The sequence below is a fragment of the Myodes glareolus genome, chromosome 14 (assembly GCF_982192425.1).
Source record: "Myodes glareolus chromosome 14, mMyoGla1.1, whole genome shotgun sequence".
NCBI lineage: Eukaryota > Metazoa > Chordata > Mammalia > Rodentia > Cricetidae > Myodes > Myodes glareolus.
The window spans coordinates 59,311,135-59,331,880 of record NC_142039.1 but is presented as its reverse complement, the minus strand read 5'-3'; the positions used below and the strand labels follow the sequence as shown (position 1 = coordinate 59,331,880).

The 20,746-nt window shown below is 45.5% G+C and overlaps 1 protein-coding gene across 10 annotated transcripts in view; it reads right to left on the bottom strand.

Moving 5' to 3' along the window:
• Phactr1 (phosphatase and actin regulator 1) overlaps positions 1-20,746 on the bottom strand; it is a 449,396-nt gene that overhangs the window by 204,337 nt on the left and 224,313 nt on the right. For 2 of the 10 annotated variants that reach the window (XM_085699424.2, XM_085699426.2), the window contains exon 1: positions 16,877-17,123. The exons of the other annotated variants lie outside the window; for them this stretch is intronic. In XM_085699424.2, the coding sequence (XP_085555550.1) occupies positions 16,877-17,108 (232 nt within the window). In that variant the 5' untranslated portion in view covers positions 17,109-17,123. Of the gene's footprint in view, positions 1-16,876; positions 17,124-20,746 lie in introns of those variants that run through there. 10 annotated transcript variants of the gene reach the window in all.

Here is a 20,746-nt window from a genome sequence, read left to right as displayed (position 1 = left end):
TAATTTTTCAACTAACCTCTAAGCTTTTATTTCTCTTCTGTTTGCTTGCTTGCTTGTTTGAGACTAGGCCTCACAGTGTGACACAGGCTAACCCAGAACTTCCTAGCTATCTCAGGCTAACATTGCACTTACCATCTGCCTGCCTCAGCGCACTGAGTGCTGGAACTGCAGGTATGTACCACTGTCCCTGTTTCCTTTCTACTGCTTCGTTAAACACCATGACCAAAAGCAACCCGAGGAAGAGGGGATTTGTTTGGTTTTTACTTCCAGGTAAAAGTTCATTATCAAGGGAAATCAGAGCAGGGACTCAAGCAGGAACCTGGCGGCAGGAGCTGATGCAGCGGTCACAGAGGAATGCTGCTCCCTGGTTTGCTCCTCCTGCCTTGCACAACCTGCTTTGTTATACCACTCCTCCCCCAGGACCACCTGCCAAGGGGTGGCACCACTCACAGTACCCTGGGACTTCCCACATCAATCACTAATCAAGAAAATGTTTCATAGGCTTGTCTATGGGCCCATCTGATGGAGACATTCTTGCAACTGAATCTTCCCCTTGCTAGATGACACTGGCTTTTTGTCATGTTGACAAAAAAAAAAAAAAAAAATCTACCCAGGACAACCGTCAAGCCTGGCCTTCCTGAAATTCTGTATAGCCATTATTTCCCTCTTCTGACCTTCCCACAAGTGTCTTTGGCCAAGCTCCACTATTCTTCATCTCTCTAGCCGTTGCCTCTCCAGCTCCACACTCCTCAGCCTACGCAGAGCAATCCTTGTCCCTCCGCACAGCGTCATGAATCCTACACATCCTCTCCATCCTACCCTCCCCGCTGAAGACCTGCTGTTTTTGATAGTGCATCTCCTTAAGGCCAGATACATCTATATATCATATATCATTTGCCATCCTTTAAGCCAGCTGTCGTTATTCCTGATCCATAACATTTGACTACTGTCTTGTAGTACAAGATCTAATTTGAAATCACAACCTTGACACTTACTATTGAAGAAACTGAGCCATATTGTTTAATTCCTCCAACCTTATCTTATTTTCTACCACACTGAGACAAAGAATGTCTCTCCCCCATCTGGGTAAGGTCACAGATAATTCCCATAATTGACAATGACTTTGGCAAAGGAAAATGAGGAGGAGATGTTGTTTGTAGTCCAAAACCCCAGGGGAGTGACTCCTCTCTCCTCTCTTTTTTCCTATGTCATAGTATTCACCAACTAAGGATTGCTTTCCTCTTGATTATCTCTGTCCAAACCAGTACTCTTGCAGAAAAAGCCTCCCATGAGACTAAACCCATACTGATCTCTTGCTTTGGTGAGTTCCCTCAGCACAACCCACCCAGTCTGCGGTTCTCACCTTGAGGCAATAGACTCATCCAGAGAATATCAGCTAATATCTAGGGACAACTCTGTCACAGTGAGGGGGAAGATGCTCATGACATCCATGTGTTTGAGGCTAGGATGCTGCCAAGCACCCCACACTGTGTGGGATGCTGCCCTCCAAAATGAAGACTTTACTGGAATAAAATACTTTAGACATCCTGATCCAAATTGTTCCGGGCATTGAGGTCACAAGGTCTCCACAATCCCCAGCCTGGCAGAGGCTGGGAACAAAGAGTCTGGTTACAGAAAAGATGAAGCCCCTCACACCCAGACCAAATGAAGCAAACTTCCAATCAAGTCAACGATTTAATTAGCATCCACTACTCAGGCTTTCTTACTGACAAAGCTGTATCCCCAGCCCCAAAACTGAGATCCACCTGCCTCAGCCTGCCCCGTGTTGGGGTTACAGATGTGCACGCTACATTTGGAACTTTTGTTGTTGGTGGTGGTGGTTGGGTAGTTGGGTGGTTGAGTTTATTGTTTTTTTTTTATTTTCTGTTTTGAGACAGACTCTCACAGTGTCACCCCCCAGCTCACCCCCACCCCCTGCTATGCTCAAGTTCAGGCTACCCTATGCCCTTACTCCTGAGCCCTGGGGTAACCTGGATTATAGGCATGCAACACTGTGCCAGGCACTCTTGTTTGGTTGGTTGGGAGCTTTTGGCAAAATATCACAGGTAACCAATGCCCTGTAGAATAGTCAGTGTGCACGTGTGTGCCTGTGTACAAATGAGCACACATACACTTACTTACAAACACACCACACGAAAAGCAAAAGCCAATCAATCAAATAAATAAAAGGAAGCACACAATAAGACAAATTTTGGAAAAGAAGCACACACACTTCTAGCCTTAAAACACTTACAAGTTATAGCACTTAGAACCATTTACAACAGCTAAGAGACATTCCCTCCTTCAGAAGTCTGTACAGGGAGAGCCGCACTTCTGCTGGCCTCCCTATCGACAGGACTAGATGTGACCCAGACCCTATTCCCATCAGCATTGAAAAAGCAAATGGAAGAATTGGTTGCCGCCACCTCAGAAACTGAACAAAGCACGATTGATTTTGCTTTATATTTAGATAGGAAGCAGAAAACTGTAACTTTCCCATCGTTTTAAAACTAACCGAAACTTTTATGAGAGGAAAAAAAATGTACCTCAATATTATAATAATGACCTGTATTTCCACAAGGCAACAAAAGTACAGAGGCGTCTGTCTAAGACCACACAGAAGGTACACACTGTAGTTTCCCCCGTTAGTCGTCAGCTAGTCCCTTTCCTCTCGGAGTCTTTTCCCTCTAAGTTTCACATACAGTTGTTAATTGTAAAAGTTCTCTGCCATCTGGGGCTGTCAAGCAACGACAGAAGAAGCAGAGAACTGTGAACTCTGAAGAAGAACAGCACTTCCTCACGGATGCTAAGCCTAACCACTCTAGATCTTTCCACAGAGAAAGGGCCACTAGGGAGGCCTGTTGGGCTGTGCAGCCTCCAGAGACCATTCTTGAGAAGCAGGCCACTGCCCTGTGACTTCCAGAGGCTGAACAGGGCTCTGCCAGGCACAGGGGTGAGGAAAATCACAGCACAAAGATGCTGCAGCCACAATGTGACATCTGTCCCTTTAGCTCAGCAACATAGCTCTCTGTGTCTTCACCTCCAAGCCCTGTGAGTCACACAGTCTGTTCAGCACCCCCATCTTTGTGGATTGCAATGGAGAGGAGAACCCCAGGAGAAAAGAGAATTTTGCCTCATCCTCCTTCTGAATCAAGCCAGCTCCATGGATACAAAACCACAAAACCCATGTTCCTGTCTGTGAAAGATTCCCAGATGCCTTCTCCCTAGATTCTCTCAGGACTCTGGAAACAAGCTTGGTCCTCCTATCCTGCACCCCATTTCACAAACATGGAAACCAAAGTGGGGGGGGGCATGGTGGGGGTGGTGGCAGCCCAGGGGTTGTCTGCTGAAACTACAGGAGTCTAGTTCTAGCTCCCTTATCCCCTGAGGCTGCTAATTCCTTCTCTGTGGAAAATACTGCCAGGAATTGCACTCCTAGGATTATGCAAAAAAATAATAATAATAAACCCTGCCTGTTTTCTGAAATGATGGTGAGATGAATCCTTCGGGCTGAACCTTGCTGGGATTCGAGACCATGTATTTTTAAAGTAAATTTTTACTACTTAATTCACAGCTAGCTTCGGGTTAGGGGCCAGTAATGAATGCTGGCCCATCCACCACATGCTTGTACGATGTCTGCCACTCCTGTTAGGGCCTTTCCATTTGTTTACAAATCCAAAGGCAAATTCCAGAGCCCTTGGCAGTGCCAAGAGGGGAGTAGGCAGAATGAATTCTTGATCTAACCTCATTTTAAGCTGGTGGCTTTTAAAAGAAGGTGATTATTTTTTAATTAAAAATTTTAATAGCATCTTGCTTGGGTAATATAATAGGCTTATGACATTTTTACACATGTACAATGTATAAAACGTATGCCCAAACTTTTGATTTGGCGGTATGACTCCGTCATCGACACGTGTTGGACCACATGTATAGCTATCCTGGGAAGCATGAGGCCCAGGGACCGCAGGTTGGATATTCCTGCTGCTCTTTTCATCATATTCTCGCCCCATTACCCTCATTTCCCGTCTCTCTTCTCCCATTGGTTCCTCTCTTCTTCCAAAATACCGACCCCCAGCTGCTTCTACTATTTTAAAATTAATTTTTAACTTTGCGTAAGAAATGCTAAGTTTTATTCTGGCATTTTCTGTACCTCCCGCCTGTACCACGTGACAGTACGGTACTACTCCTGTATTGTGGCGCCTGCACTACAGGACCATTCGTGAGCCTCGGGCAAGGGCCTGGAGATTTAAATACACAAAGATATACACAGAGACATGGGTCATCCTTGAAACAGGAATGCCCCTTGTATTGTGTTCAGGGGCAGCTTATATAGAGATCCTTAACTGATAGCCACGCCCCAGCCAAACCCACCAGAAACCACTCCCCTGCCATCAGGAACTCCTGAGGGTCTCATGCTCAGAGCGGCTGCAAGCATAACACTCTGTTTACAAGAAATTCAGGATCTGGGGGTGCACAGCTCCCAACAATTTTCAAACATATTATATCATACATTGTTCTTATTGGAGGATAGTATTACGGCTGGCATAAGAGGAAATACTATTCTTGACAGAATCTGAGTTCAAAAATATTATATTCTGGTTCATGTATACATTGTGTGATATAAATCTTTAGCTAATATATTTGTGCTACATCGGTTTTTCTTCAAGCCAACTTTACCTGGAATGCAACACACAGACACCCTGGTCATTCCGAACTCAATTTGTTCAGCCTTACACGTGTCACGGCTGCCCTATTAGATATTTTATCATCTTCCTAAAATTAAAACCAGGGCCATGATGGCCCTCACAACAAGGGACTGTTGATCTTCCAGAGACACACCGACACTCTATAATGCAGTTCATCGAGGTGGGCTAGAGCAGAGAGGAGCGCTGAGGTTCTGCCCAGCTCTCAGACACTGCGGCGACAGGTTCCACCATCCTGAGCTCCAGTGGGACTAGTTCCTTCCTTCTGGCTTTTATGCAAATGTCTTCTAGATGCTTGTACTTTTGTTCTGCCAGAGAGGAGATCTTCTACTGTAGGTTTCTTGCTGTTATTTTTATTTCTTGCATAAGATATTCCATCCTCCCCCTTCATTTTGTCTTCTAGCTTAACATGAGGCAGTGACCAAGGCTCGCATTCCATTGCTCACTAGACACCCCAAGTCACCTCTTACAGCCTTACCAAGATAAATATGATTCTGCGCACAGGTTCAACTCAAAGATCCAGGACAAGGTGGGAGGGGCCAAGGAGCCTGCCGCTCATTACTTTTCTCACTATAAAGAACCTCTTTCAGCTTTGGATATCCGAGACAGTTGAGTGTCTTTCTGGGTGTCCTTTGAGTCTGGGTGGTGGCCACAGGCTGTTTAACAGTGCACGAATAATCCATACTAAGGCTAGGAGAAAAGTGTAGCATACTGTTTGTTCTGGAGGGGAATTCAGAAGGGCTTTGGGTGGCCAAAATGATTCACCGTGTGCTTATCTGGGAAATGAGGCACTTCTGCCTTGTGGCAGGTTTCATTTATGGTGGCTGGAGAGGAGACTCATCCATCAGTGGGTGCTGAGATTGGCAAAGCCTGCTTCTTGAATGTGTGACAGATCCTTGGGGCTGCCTGTTGCTTTCTGATCCACCCTTCCACAGTGTTGAGGAGTTCCACTATTGGATGATGAGGTTTCACTTAATGTGAATTAGTGCTATTTACAGATTCTATGGCATCCATCAGACCAACACTTTACCATCAACATGGTTAAGTCTCTTGAAAAGAGCCTAGTCACCCTCCAGATAAGAAATCTGGCCATGGTAAGCCTCTTACAATTCCAACCAGCAACTGGCATTAGATTCTTATAGGCTGAGGTTTTCTTGTCAGCTTTGTTTGTATGCTTTTTTTAAAAATCTTACATCTCCAGAAGAATTCCACTTATTTTATATAGTCATTATCTATCTATCTATCTATCTATCTATCTATCTATCTATCTATCCATCCATCCATCTCCATCCTTCGGCCACACTAGGGACTAAACCGGGGACCTCATGTATGCAAAGCACTCTTCCACTCGGCTCCAGCCCCAGTCCTTCCATCCAACCACGCTTTCCCCACCCTTTCTCCTTCTACTCACATTCCTGTAACACTGAGGTTGTGCTAAGTGCCTCACATTCAGAGACGCCTGGTGCTGGGGCTCAGCAGAAGACCACCATCACACTAGGAATAACACCGTGACTGAGGTTGGGGGGGTAGAATGTCACAGTCTTCAAAGCAGGACTTGCAGACGGGAAACCCCAACCCCGCTATCTGCCCCTCCCCCAACCATTGCTGGGGTTACAGCTTGTTTAGAAGATAATTATTTGATTTTATAATTACTTTTGTGGGTTGCAAAATAATTATGGTGCAAGCACATCCAGAAGTGCCAAAATAGCGCGGGCCATTGTTCTACACGGCAGAGCAAAACAATAAGGGAGTCGAGATGCCTAGCTCCTAGGTGGAGATTAGAAAGCCCGTCCCCTTGGTAAAAAGTGCCAGCCCGAGGCCCGCAGAAAGGTCATGGTGGAGGAGGGGGTGCTAAAGAGACTCACAAACTCAACTCAGAAGATAGGTTCTTTCTTCTTAGGCTGCTTTTCATTGCCAACCTGTTCTGAATTCTCTGGGACAGCTAATGAACTCTCTTAAAAGGACCAAGACTTGAGCCAGGAATGGGGAACACAACTGTGGTCCCTGACTCTTCTCACATTAGTCACCTATGATACTCTGTTCAGTACACACACATACACATACACACACACACACACACACCAAACAAATAATAAGAGTGCTAAGAGTCAGGCATTCTGGTGCATACCTACAGTCCAAGCTACTCTGGAAGCTAGGACAAGAGACTGAGGGCAGTCTAGATATCATGGTTAGAGTCCATCTTGCAAATTAAAGACCCAAACTGTCATTTGCATGAGTGATACAGACACATAAGGGGTTGGATAATTGTTAGGATCCTTTTCAATGCAAAGATCTACTCTGGTGATAAATTGCTTCGAAAGGAATGGTATTTTCTAATTACAAGGACTTTGCAGTAGTTAGGGCTTAGCCGGCAGCTTTTGTAGAGAACAGGCCTGTGAACATCTTTGGCTCCTCAGGGCTGTTTTGTAGCTTATGAACTCCCACAGTGTGTAACAGGTGTGGGGAGCTATGAGCCAATCAACATGTACCTATTGTTGCCGACAGGTGAAGTTCATGTTTCTAAATACCTCAAGTTATAGCAAACTTTCTCAACTGATAAGCCAGGTGGGACGGGGAGTCCCAGGGTCAGGCTGGGGTCAAACAACCGCCTGGGGTTTAGCCACCTCAGCCAACTTCATTTTCCAGGTGGAAGAAACTAGGGTCTGAAGTGCAGAAGTCAGGGTAGGCAGAGGACAGCAGCGGTCCCCTGGGCCTCCACACTTGAAGTAAACACCCATCCCTCTGATAATCTCAAGTTGACAGCTTGCTTTGGGAAGATGATTTTTGTACTAATTTTCCCGAATCATTTTCTTCCCTCCTTAATTCTTCAATATAAAAAGTGAAACTTCTTTATTCAAAATACCGTACCTGAGAGGTTTGGTGAAGGGCAATTCTCAGGCATGAACATGGCTGAGAAGATCAGATGTGGGGTCGGAAAGACAGCCCACCCCTGGTAGCATTAGTGGATGTCACGAGAAACACTACAGCAGGTTTGGGTGTCTGGGCTGTCGTCTTTAAAATGTTCAAAGTGCTGACCACACCTTTAAAAGCCCCTTCTAATATCTTTGAGGGAATAAGATATATGAACTAGAAAATATCACGCACACACACACACATACAGAGAGAGAGAGAGAGAGAGAGAGAGAGAGAGAGAGAGAGAGAGCCTTCTGTCTGGGTTCTCTAAACTTACTAGTTCTCTTAAATGGTCTCACTTTACTCTTTCTTGACCAAATGCCTCAGAACTTTCTCTTATTCTGTCTCAAATAGCCTAAAAGTGGCTATAATCCAAGTCACAGCCAATGAGGAGCAGAAGGAGGTGGACAAATTGGACTTTCACAAATAAATTGACACAAAAATGTAAATAAAAAAGGTTACTTTGGAACACAATCTGGAATTCCTCAAGTGATTAATACACGTGTTCCTGCAGGACCCAACAATGCCACCCCTAGGTACATACTGAAGAGAAATGAAGACCTGAGTCTACATCTAAGTTTGCTGAGAAACGTACACAATGGTATATCCACAACAGCCACAGAGAAACAACCCATATACCCAACTGATGGATGGACAGATAAATGTTGGCATACCTACACAATAGATATACATTTAGCAATAAAAAAGGGCATGATCCATGCTATAAAGCATGCTGAGCCTTAAATACAATTACATGAAGTGAAGGAAGTCAGGCACAAATAGGACAGGGTTCCATTTGCATGAAACTTATACAGTAGGGAAACATACAGACACCAATTTGTGTTTGTTTGCCTTAAATGGGAATTATAGGATGATCAGACAGATTGGCTAAAAGGATTGGCGTGTTGGGGAGGCAGGTACAGAATGATGAAATGCCTTGCAATTGCCTCTAGTGCTGAATATAAGATTTTGTGAATATACCCAAAGCACTTACATACTTCAAGTTAGTGAATTAGGTATGGTGAGTGAATTATGTCTTAATAAAGCTGCTAAAGAAAAACTCCCCCCAAAGAATCTTATATCTTGTCATGAGGCAAATCCAAACATGCCAAATCCTTCATGTATGGCCTTCACTCAAATCTCACCACACCCCAACTCCTGTGCACTTCCCCCAGCAAGCCATTGTCCTTGAAGTCATTTTAATGGATGGATTTGCACATATCAGCTAGATGGGAAGTTAACACATTGACACACACATTCATGGATTGAACTCATTTTGTTCCATGCCTAATATCCATGCACTCACTGTTCAAGATGCTAGAAATAAGACACCAAAGAAAAGTCATGGACAGATTCTGGCTCTACCCTTGACCTTGGACCTTCCACCTTTTCTTTACCCTTGCTCTTCATCCTGTCCTCTAGTGACGCTTTGTTGGCCTGACCCTATCTATTCACAACAGTTTACCTCAAGAGCTGTCTTTCCTCACAAGACCTAGATAACTTTTTGTCCCAAGAAGGAGAAAGGTTCTCCATCTTCTCTGACATCCGAGGATTACCTCTGCCACAGTAGCATCATTCTCTGGATGACCAGGTACTCTCAGGGCGTGAATTCATCCTTTTCTCCTTTCTCACAACAAGTTCACCGTAGCACCACTATCTGATAGGTGAGTCAACCAACAGCCATGTTCCACCCTCCCTCTGGCCTTAGGTATAAAAACAGCACAACGCTAAGGAAATCCCACCATATCCGTCCTCATACAGTCACTGCCAACAGGCTAGCTGACTTCTGAGCTGGGTTGAAATCACCACACCCATTCCTCCTTCTTCCATCCTAACACCCGGATCCTTGCTTAGATAGGTTCTTACCTGCAGCCTTTTCCTCACTGAGCTATCCTTTCCTTCCCAACAACATGAGGGGTGAAGGGAAGGTCAGTCACCTCTTTCCCCAACCCTGGCTAGCTAGCCTTCAGCTGGACCCCAAACATGTCTTTGCTTTGTCACAACTGCTAGCCAGAAATAACACATTATATACAACCAATGACGGATCCCAAGTGGTCAAAGTTCCCACCCCACTTCAGATTGGCAGTTTGACATTTTTCTTTTTCAGTGCTAGAGAATTGAATCCAGAGCCTCATACATGCCAAGTGAAAAGCTTACTCCACAGCTCCACTCTGCTCCCAAACCTTAGATACTTCTTGAGCCTCAAATGTCCAATTAAGTCCAAAGAGTTCTTTCCATCTGTATTGGTCGTTAAACCATGGAGAGAAACATTTGGGGCTAGAAAACAGGCAGAGGCTTCTCTATCCACCGTGTGAAGTGTCGTGCACAGATTCTAGATGAATCTTTGGGATTCATCACCTTTACATGTAGGTTTCTGTTAAGCTACGGATTTCACAAATATTTAGCTACCTAATCTAAACAAAGTGAACAGGAGCAGATGTTAAATAGAAGTATTTGTTAACAGACATATACATGAATTGAATGCTATGCTAAATTCAGGTCTAATGGTACAAGACTGTAATCCCAGCTACTCAGAGGGCAGATGTTGGGAACTGTGGACCCCTAGACACTGATTGCCTGTGACCCCCTGCCTGCCAGACCAAATAACTTGTTTTCCTGCGCTTGCAGCTGCTCTGAGCAAACAACTTGTTTTGCAGCTGCTCTGAGCCCAAGACCCTCAGGCGTTCCTGAGGGCAGAGGAGTGGTTTCAGGTGGGCTTGCAGCTGAGAGGATGTGGAAGGGGGCGTGGACGGAGACCCTATATAAGCTGCCCTGGAACACAATAAAGGGAAATTCTTGGTGTTACCCGTGTATCTGTCTGTGTGCATGTGTTTCAATTTGCAGCCCCTTGCCCAACTCGTGAACCGTACTGTAGTGCATGGCACATAGAGCAGGTGTTGCATTACAGGCAGAGGCAGGAGGAGGGCAAATTTAAAACCTCCCTGAACCACAGAGTCAGTTCCGGTTTCAAAATAGTCAAAAAGAGGGTTGGGGGATGCAGTGGATGAATGGGGCACTTGTCTATTGTGACCTGGGCCTGAGCTCAACCTTCAGCACAACAATAAACACATAGGTAAATAAATAAAATAAGAGAAAGAAATGAAGAAAGGATACTATGCTAAAAGTAAAATTAGGTAATGATTTTGCACTGCTGGTGTTGAAAGTATACAAAACACAGTTTGAGTGCAGACTGAAACTGCAGGATCTCCATCCTTTGACCTTGACTGCTCAAGGCCAGGGGACACTCTCTCCTGAGCTATGAATGGCCACGGTGACTGAGTCCTCTCCATGGCTGGGTACAACCAGCAAAACAAGAGTGAAAACCTACTCAAATGTACCTTAGGATCATTTGGGAGTGAGGAGTCTTGGCGGTAAGTCTGTCTCCTTTGGTATATTGTATAGTTTTTCATAAGTCTGTTTTTAAAGGTAACTTGGTGAGGTCATTGTGCTTAAAAACCTGTGCTGCTTAGTAGATGAAATCTGAACCCCTCCAACAGCTTCCTTCGGCCTTTTGGGATATCTCTTTCTCCAAGTGAGACCTACCACCCTTTCTGCTCCCAAACCCACAGCTTTCCCTCTTAGATACTTCAACCTTCAGCGGACTTAAGTATCTATCTTCAGCTTCTTGACTCTTCTCCTGTATTTTTGATTTCCATCTTCCCAGTGCTTCTCAAGTCATCGGTTGGAAAAGACTGGCTGCTGTGTTCACGGACCCCTGTTGTCAGGCCATTCCCTGCCATATTCCACACATTGTCCTGCAAACTCTCTTTCCTGGATATACAGTGCTCTTTCACGATTTCGGTCCCCCATTTTCCCTACTGAAATGTTTTCTCGATTGACCTGGGAAACTCTCCCTTTCTCCCGGTACAAACGTCTCCTCCTGCAGGAAGCTTTCCTGCCCTCTTCACACAGGGACCAGTGTCCTCAAGATGTAGGACAGTTACTTTCTTGCTGTCACTAAAAGTTCAAGTTTTTCAAAGATAATAAATAACTGGTTGATGATCCTCTTGGTATCCTCCCTTACCAGGGCAGGGCCTTGCACAGACAAGCTGCTGAACTTACAAATCTCATCTGTTGGAGCACTTGACTCCTGAACAGAATTGGAAGGTCCACCTTCAGTAGAATTGCCTGACTTTACACACCCCTTCCTGCGGAGTCCACTTGGCTTTTCTTGCTGACCTTCCCCACCCTCTCTGCATGCTTGAGTTCAGACTCAGGAGATCTCCCATTAAGGCAAGTGCTCTATCGCCAAACTCCACCTGCAGCCCGTATGGCCCCTCCCTCTCACTTCTCTGTGTTCCTTTACCCTGAGAAGTAACTGGATAGCGAGTCATCTACTTTGCCTGCTGAATTGTCCGTAGAAGGACTTCATCATTATAAATTTAGGTACACACATAGCATTCTTTTACTTAGGATATAAAAATATACGTTTTAACCATGAGCTATGGAGAAGAACGAGGATTTTCATCTTGGACCAAAGCCAAGAAATTTATTTGCAAAAGAGGCAATGCAGCATAGTAGAGACAGAAGGAAAAAAACCCAAGGCAAAATTGGACTTGGCGGTAACCAGACAAATGATAGTAATCACGGCTAATATTTCTCAAGCATGTTCTCTTGCCAGGCACCATGCTAAGTGCTTTGTACCAATTATCTCATTTAATCCTCGCAATTCCATGCAGTAAATAATACTGTGATATTCTATCCAGCTAGCAAGTGGAGGAGGCTGTATTTGTCAGTTCCAGGGTCCAGCTGTGGACCAACGTTAGAAGCTGCATCCTTCTTCCGGAACACTTCTGCTAACAGCCTGGACATGAGTCGTGGCTTGACCTTGAAGGACTGGCTACTCTGCACGTCTTTGATTTTCTCTGTAAAAAGCAGGGTTGTGCTTCATGGAAACTCATAGAGCATGCTCCCCAAGAGGACTATCCTGCTGAAAGTTTACAGTTCATGGTCACAAAGATCCAGGACAATGCCTTCTTCAACATTCACATGGGAGAGTTAGGCACAGTGGTGCGCACCTCTAATCCTCGCACTGGGGAGGCTGAGGCAGGAGGATTGATGTGCATTTGGGACCAGCCTTGAATATCCAGTGGGACCCTGCCTCAAAAACAATAACTGAAAAAATTCATATAGGAGTTGACTCAGAAATATTATTAATATTTCTGTCTCCTAAATTGAAACTTGGAGGTCCACCCAGCAAGAAGGCGAATCACTGAGCTAGCACAGGAGTATCCAAAGACAGGAATCACGGCTAAGTGCAATAAGACAGGCTGACATATTGATGAATCACCAACAAAGCCTTGATTTCCAAAGATCATTTTATTACTTTTCGAACATCACTACAAAAACAAGACTTAGCCTCCCAAATATTTCTCAAAACTGTTAAAATGTTTCCTTTCTAATGACACAGCATCTTCACAGGAGAGGTTTTGTCTGTGTGTGGTGTTAAGACTAGAACCCACATTCTCAGACATGCTAAGCAATGCTCTACCATTGAGCTACACCCACACCCACATCTAAGTTATCACCAATAAGGCTGTTTTCTAAAAATAATTCACCATGATTAAGACTCAAAGGGAATTAAAATAAGAATATAAAATGTTCATGAAATTATATACAGAAATACTTTGCTTCTGTATTGGATTTCTCTGTAAACTTGCTTTTCAATCATTTATAAATAAAATAGTATTTTTCTATTGACTTCCAATATAAAATTTTAGTGGAAAGGTAATCATTTCTCATAGCTTTACAATGCACTTGATTTGTACTTTATTTAGGTATAAATTTTTCCCCTTCTCCTACCAGCCAGCTTTTCTAACAAATAGGTAAAGGAGATATTTTGGAAAAGTACCAGAAAATTCTGCAGGTTCTCCTCATGTGTGACTCTGATAAGTTTGCCTTTATAGAGACAGCAAAGGACGACACACCCATAGCTATGAACATACACACCATAATTCCAAAGTCTCTACATCCTGTGGAGGCGAAGAAAGAAAAACCATTTAAAAATCAACATGCCAGTGTCCCGAAAAAATGCTATCTGCCTTTGTTTTATCCTGTATTTGAAACTCTGTGGCCTTTCATGCTGAAGTATTACATCAGTTCCCTCCCTTATCTGAAAGCAGCTTCAGTACCGACAGCAAAGAGGGGCAGAAACAGAAGCTGGTCATGAATGATTGGTAGGTTTCATCTCCAGTTTATTGTTAGTAGTAGCATTAAAGAGATTTACTGAAAATATGGTCATCAAAACCATCTTTAACACTGATGCATAAATATTAAGAACGTTAAAAGTAAACAAAAAGATAATTGCTAGGGCCAGCAAGTGGCTCAGTCTTTACTGCATCATAGACCTGAAGGCCTGAGTTCAATCCCTGGGCCTCACATTTTGGAAGAAGAGAACTAACTCCTACAAGCTGTCCTGTGACCTCCACAAATGTATGATGCCATGTGCAGTGTCCATGTCCACACACATACATATGCAAGTAAATAAATGTAATTCCAAAAGGATAATGACTAAAATATAATTTTATGTGCTCTTCAACTAGGCAAGAATATTTTTTCTTTTAAAACTTGCTATATGTCAGCTAAAGACATTTGGTTATAGCTCTTTAGATGGCAAAATTATTAAAATTTGCTTGAAATGTTTAAGATAATTGTCATTTTAAGGGAAGACTTCTTAAACAGGCCGCAGTTTTCTATGGATGCAGCTAAGGGGCCTCTTTAAGGTTGGGTAAGGAACTAGACACATGTAGGAAGTGAGCTGCTACACAGGTCAAACCCACAATACACTGTATCTTTCTCCGCCTGGGAGGCGTGTCTCAGCAGGAGAGTACTAGCCTAACCTGTCTAAGGCTTCTGTTTGTCTCCAGCACTGGGAAGAAGAACGAGCAGGAGAAGGAAGGAACGTCTTTCTCCCTCAAGCCTTACCAAACAGGCCCACTGGGAGAGGTCTGTGCCCTGAAAATCCTGAGCCTACATTTTCTTTGAAATAACTGTTGCTCAGGTGAAATGCTGAGAAGGTTAAAGCACTTGGCATAGAGCCTGAAGGCCTGGATTTGATCCCTGAGCCCCAAAGGTGGAAGGAAAGAACTAACACCTGGAAATTATTCTCTGACCTCCATATTGGTAACATGGCACAGGCACACCACACACACAAACACACACACATACACCACACACACACAAACACACACCACACATACCACACAAACACATACACACCACACACAAACACCAGACATACAAACACACACCACACACACGCACACAAACACACACCACACACACAAACACACACCACACAAACACCAAACATACAAACACACACCACACACACGCACACAAACACACACAAACACACACAAACACACAAACACACATACCACACAAACACATACACACCACACACACAAACACACACCACACATACCACACAAACACATATACACCACACACACAAACACACACCACACACACAAATACACATCCACACACACTGAATGAATTCATAAAAATTTCTGATGTCCGTGCCATACATAAAAAGAAGGAATCCATCTGGACTACACTCTATTTCCCTCATCAGACTAGCACACCATACATCCAGTAGGACTGAATCATCAGTGGTCCAGAAATAGGCAACAATTAGGTACTACGACCTTAGCCCTCCTCATCTACAGATCGCCTGCAAGTAAATACTTGTTTAGTGACAGAAGAACGTTCTTCTGTATGTTCTGTGAGGGCATGCTGACGTTTGTAGCTATGGAGAAAAAGCATTATGTGTCGTAAGAAGAAAACAGACTACAGGTTAAAATAATGCCTGCCTTGAACAGCACACAACACATGTTGCCAGTGATGGAGCTCATAATTACACACATAAGCATACATCCTTGATTGTAGAAACACGCCTTTCCTTATTATAGCAGTGCACAGAGATACTAATTTAAACCAGCTCCCACGAATGGGGAAGCAGCCCATTTGGGATACCATTCAGTCAACAGAGTGACTGGCGTTTAATAAGTAGCTTGGCTGGCATCGCATTCTCCATTATAGTACACGGGAAAGGTCTAGTTTGGGGTCTAATTAATCTGCTCGTACACATTCATCTTGGTGTTTCCAGTTGGCAGTCAGCAGAAGAAACAAACTCACATCAATGTGTGCTTCTGAGAAACCATTCTCTTCTTCCAACCGGAAGAGTTTAGCTCTCTTCCCCCACCTCCAGGACTGTCCCGGTTTGCTCTCGACTGCCTTGCTCCCCACCGCACAGCCTCTCTCACATTTTAATCAAAGAAAACTATAATTAAGCTAGCAGGACTCTAATTTTGAAAAGACATTAGGCCAACCGCAGTCACTTCATTACCCAGCACTTCAGAGGCCAGCAGAGAGCCGGAGGGAGTCTAAGTAATATCTGTTCTTCCAAAGGGAGCATCGGAAAGCTGCCCACTCAAGCAGGTGTATTGGAGCTAGGCGGTGAGCTCAGGGCTGGCCCTCAGCTAAGGCTTCCTCTGTCAAATCCGTGGCTTAAAACTTTTCCTGCGACCTTCAGCGGTCCTCCTGAGTCTGCTCTGCGAGCTGCTGGGGAAGCACCTGGAGGCTCCTAGGAAGGCGCCACCACACACGTTCACATCAGCAGAGGCTACTGCCTGCTCCAGGGCCAACTGTCTCCGGTCCTTGGCTCTTTCTGCTCAGGGCCACAGCCTGCACCTCCCCCACACTGGGCATCCCTCCAGCTGTAGCGACACTCAAAAACACATAAGAACAACCAAACAAATTAGTACAAAAATCACAACCATATTTTACTCTAAAGGGACTCTATTCCACACAACTTCACAAATCCTCAGTGAACTGGGTCCTACAGGGTCAAGGCCAATGACCTCCTTCAAGGGAAGCCACCTGAAGGAAGCCCACATCAGTAATCTAACCCGGCTAATCCCACAGTTAAGGAGCCAGCGGAGATGCGGGTGCGGTGGGGGAGATGGGAGATGGGGGAGCAGGTGTAATACATTTTAAAAAGCTTTTGGGGCTGCTGTGAATAGAACCCTTAAGACCCCCCTCTTCTTAAGTCAAATCCCCACAGTTGCTTTTTGAGAGGCCGCTGCAAACCCACTAGCTGGGGGTGACACTCTGCAAAGTGCAGGACCGGGGGTGGGGGTGGGGGCAGCGAACGGAGGTTCCAGCAGTTGTCCGAGTGGCAGACTTCGGCGGCGCCAGGGACCGTAGACCTAGAGCCACCTTCCCGCCACCTCCCCGACGCGCCCGGCACTCACCGTCGCGGCCGTCCTCCCCCCGGCTGCAGTTGCTGCAAATATGCTTGATCTCCTTGCCCAGTTGACAGTGGATCACAAACGACACGTTGTTATTGTTGTTGGGGGCGGGGTCCTTCGGGGGCTTCATGCTCAGCAAATAAAAAGCTTTCTTTTTAGGTTTCACGGCGGCGCCCGCGCCTGGCAAGACGCCCTGCCTGCAGCGCGGCTTCGCGGCGCGCGTGGGCTCCGCCATCCGCTCCCCGAGCGTCCGGGGCCGATCGCTGATCGCCGCCCCGCGCGCTGCCACTCGCGTCCCCCGGCCGCACCCGCATGCCCCCACGCTACACCAGCGCCACGGCGGGCCGGGGCGGGGCAGAAAGGCGCACTAGAGGTCTTGACCTCAGCGGGCCGGGGCGAATCCCGAGACCCCGGGGAAAGGGCTGCGGAGTGCTGAACCGGCGGCTCTTCTATCAGGGACGCTCTGGGTCTCCTGGGCACGCTCTTCGGGGCAGCCCCACCCCTCGGCGAATCGCAAAACCCGCAGCTCCCAGTCAGCAGGGTTTGTGGCCACCTTCACTCTGGAAACTCAGGGCAGGATGCCACAGTCATCCCCCTTCCAAGCCTCCCGCTGCTAAAGGCAAGCAAGATTTACTACAGGAGGCGGCTGTCCCAGTCCTAGGGTGGAACCGAGGCCAGAACAAATTATATTGTCGGGTGGGTCCAACTACGTCTCAGGATTAGACAACCTGTTACAGCGTCCTTGGTATTTTTACTTCCAGTAGAAGTCCCTGAGATAATTGGGACTTTCCTCCAGGGTCCTCAGTTGCAGTCATAGGGGAAAGCCCGTTTTCCACCCATTCTCAAACAACCGTCAATTTCCGGACACTAGCGATCTGACAGATTTGACTGAATGCTTCAGCTGCCACTGCTCTGTGATTAAGGGCTTAGCAAGGCAAGCGACACTATGGAGACCTCCAGAGAGCAGTACCCGAAAGAAAGCAAATCCAGAGCTGTATTTTTTTTTAACTCTTGATTTTTCTGAGTGACTTTTAAAAAATGTTTCAAATCCATTTACTCATTCACAGGACATCCCGAGACTGGTACTAAATCAGGGAATCTAGGCTTCGAGAAGCTACACTTCACAGTCATCTTGAATGCTTATTTAAAAAAAAAAAAAAAGACTTTGGGGGCGGGAGATTTTGGTTTAGTAGGTCATTGTAGAGCCCCGGGAATTTGAGACATTTAACAAGCTCCCTGGGTAATATTGATGAAGCATTAACAGAAACAGGTGTTTACAGCCAGGTGTGCCCAACTCCAAGTCCATGTTCTTTCTAATCCTGTCCTGTTTCCTCTGTGTCCCAGCCTTGCCCTCTGCTCCCACTTTCCGAGCCCACTAAAATAGTGTTAATCAAAGAATGTACAGTCACTTTTACCAAGAACTTTCTGAATGCTAATTAAAAAAAACGAACCTACACAAAAGACAGGTCTCTGATGTCTCTCCCATAAACAGGTTTGGCATGAAGGGTTCTTTGCCAGGTAAGAGTCAATGCAGGAGGGAAGCTAACATCTTGTGATGTTTCTAGGCGTGCTGATTCTACCATTGTCTCACCTGCTTGTCCCTCTACCCATCTGCGAAGATACAGTCCAAACCAACACCGTCAGGTTCACTTTCATCACCGTTGAGTGTGTGTCTAGTTGCCATCCTCTGTCCTGGAGGAGATGTAAGGGATGGGGTGGAGGGCGGGTGTTGCCGAGGCGGTCTCTTCAGTTGCATCCTCCTTTCTACAAGGGCCCATCAAGGCCTTTGAGAGCATCTCCCTTCTCACCTGGATCATCAGCCAGACCAGTCCCAGGTACATGTCCCTGCATCGGCTCCTGTCAGGTGTTATCACTGGGCCCCCAGCTAATTATACCCCGTATCTGGGAGATGACAGATGCATTTGTAATATGGTTCAGATGCCCAAAGGGATTAGACCTCATTATGTCATGGACAAACACATTTTGTAATCCTTAGGCTTTGCCTTCATCCTATGTCTCCTCGTAGCTCTGCCGAGAAGAGAGAAACTGTGTTCAAATCACATTACATCCTTTCTGAATTCTATTTTGAACATTGCTAGCTTTTCGAGATTCACTTTTTGCCTCACAGGTCAGAACAGGAAGACCCATGAAAGCCCCATTTGGCCTTATTAAAACAATGGGGCTTGAAGCAATCCGTTATTTAGTCCCTGAACACTAAGCCTGACCCAAGGCTGTATGTCCTGATCTTAATTGGCCAAGTATCATCGTGATTGTAGCAGAACAAACGTGGGCATAGCTGCTAGTGAAAGCTCATATCTTAAAAGATGTGACCTGAAGGTGGGGGCTCTTTACTCAGGAGAAAGATGTGCAAGAGGCCTGTGGCCTGCCTTGGACAGTTACTTGTTTGGTGCTCCGTCTTCTTAACTGACCTCCTTGAGTTGGCATCCTCTAACTGGTGGTGCCCAAGGGTACTGGCTTGTGATATGAAACTATTCACATTTTAATACATTAAAATGCAATGAAATTAGAACCCAGTTTCCCAGTTGCACTAGGCATAGCTTAAGAGGACAGTGACCAGATACGGCCAGCAGCCGCCATGTTCAACAAGGAAGCTGACGGAATGGTTCTACTCTCGCATGATGTTCCTAGAAGATGTACGAAGTCTTGCCCCCTGAGGTAGAAGGTCAGAAGTGCCATTTCCTATTGCTTCCATAGAAGGTGGGGAAAGGGGACTAAATACAGCACAGAGCTGGTGGTTGTATCTGGTGGCCACTGGTACTACTTCATTTCAGCTAGTCGCGAGGCTGGTGGGAATGTGTTCCTTGTGTTTGCTTTTGACCTTGTTCTGTGTGCTGTGTACCTCCTTGCTGAAGCCTACTTCAGTGTCTGTTGTTAAAACATCCTTACAGACAGCTCTTGATGCCAAGGGGTGCCTTTACACACCCCGTGCTTGCCTCCACCCACGGATAACTCATGCTTAGTGATTAGCCTGTTCTGACTTAACTCAGTTCTTGCTCTTGGTGGTTATCCTCTCCCTTACAGTGTGACAATGGCCATCCTATAATGTTCTATGAAAAAAATGCAGGGGGAGTTTTCTTCACCTTTGAAAGTAAGGGAGAATATGTTGAGGGAAACACAGCCCCACACATTCTATCACCTAGAACAGGACTCCTCTGCACTAGGCCTAGGTGGCTTTCCTGGGATTTTTGTTTTTAAACCCAGATAATCTAAATTGGAAAGAACCTGGCAATCAGTCTCGCTGTCACTTATTTGAATAACAACCTTTTCCCATCCCATCCTACACTTGACTTGAAGAGCCCATTCTTAAATTGGTTTGGTGTCCAGAGACCTTGCTACTCAAAATACAATCCCAAAGACCAGCAGATTTGGGGAAGCTTATTACAACTGCAGATCCCAGCTCTGCCTCCAAATCTGCATTTTAACAAGATCCTGAAGTCACCTGAACACACCCACAGGGATCAGTTTGATAATAGCATTAATTGTCTATGGGAAGAATGTATATTTTAGCTCAAAAGCATAAAGGCAGGACTTCTGGTATCCCCAGAGCTTAAAGTTTGGTGATGAAGGGGAGGCATTTGGAGAAAGGACAGACATCAACAAGAACAACAAAGCCCTGAATGGAATCGTCAGATCTGAATGCAGGAATAGCCACGGGAAACAATGCACTCTGTATCCAGCTGGGGCCACATGTGGAAGAATTCTGCAAAGATTTACATGGATGAGGTGGGTCTCTTCCACTTAGAGGTGTCCATGAGAGGCTAATACATAGCGACAGGGGCAGGAGGGTGGTGTCGGAGGCCCTGTGGGGATAATGCAAGCTTGTAGGGGAAAGAAAGTTAAGCTGGGGCCAGG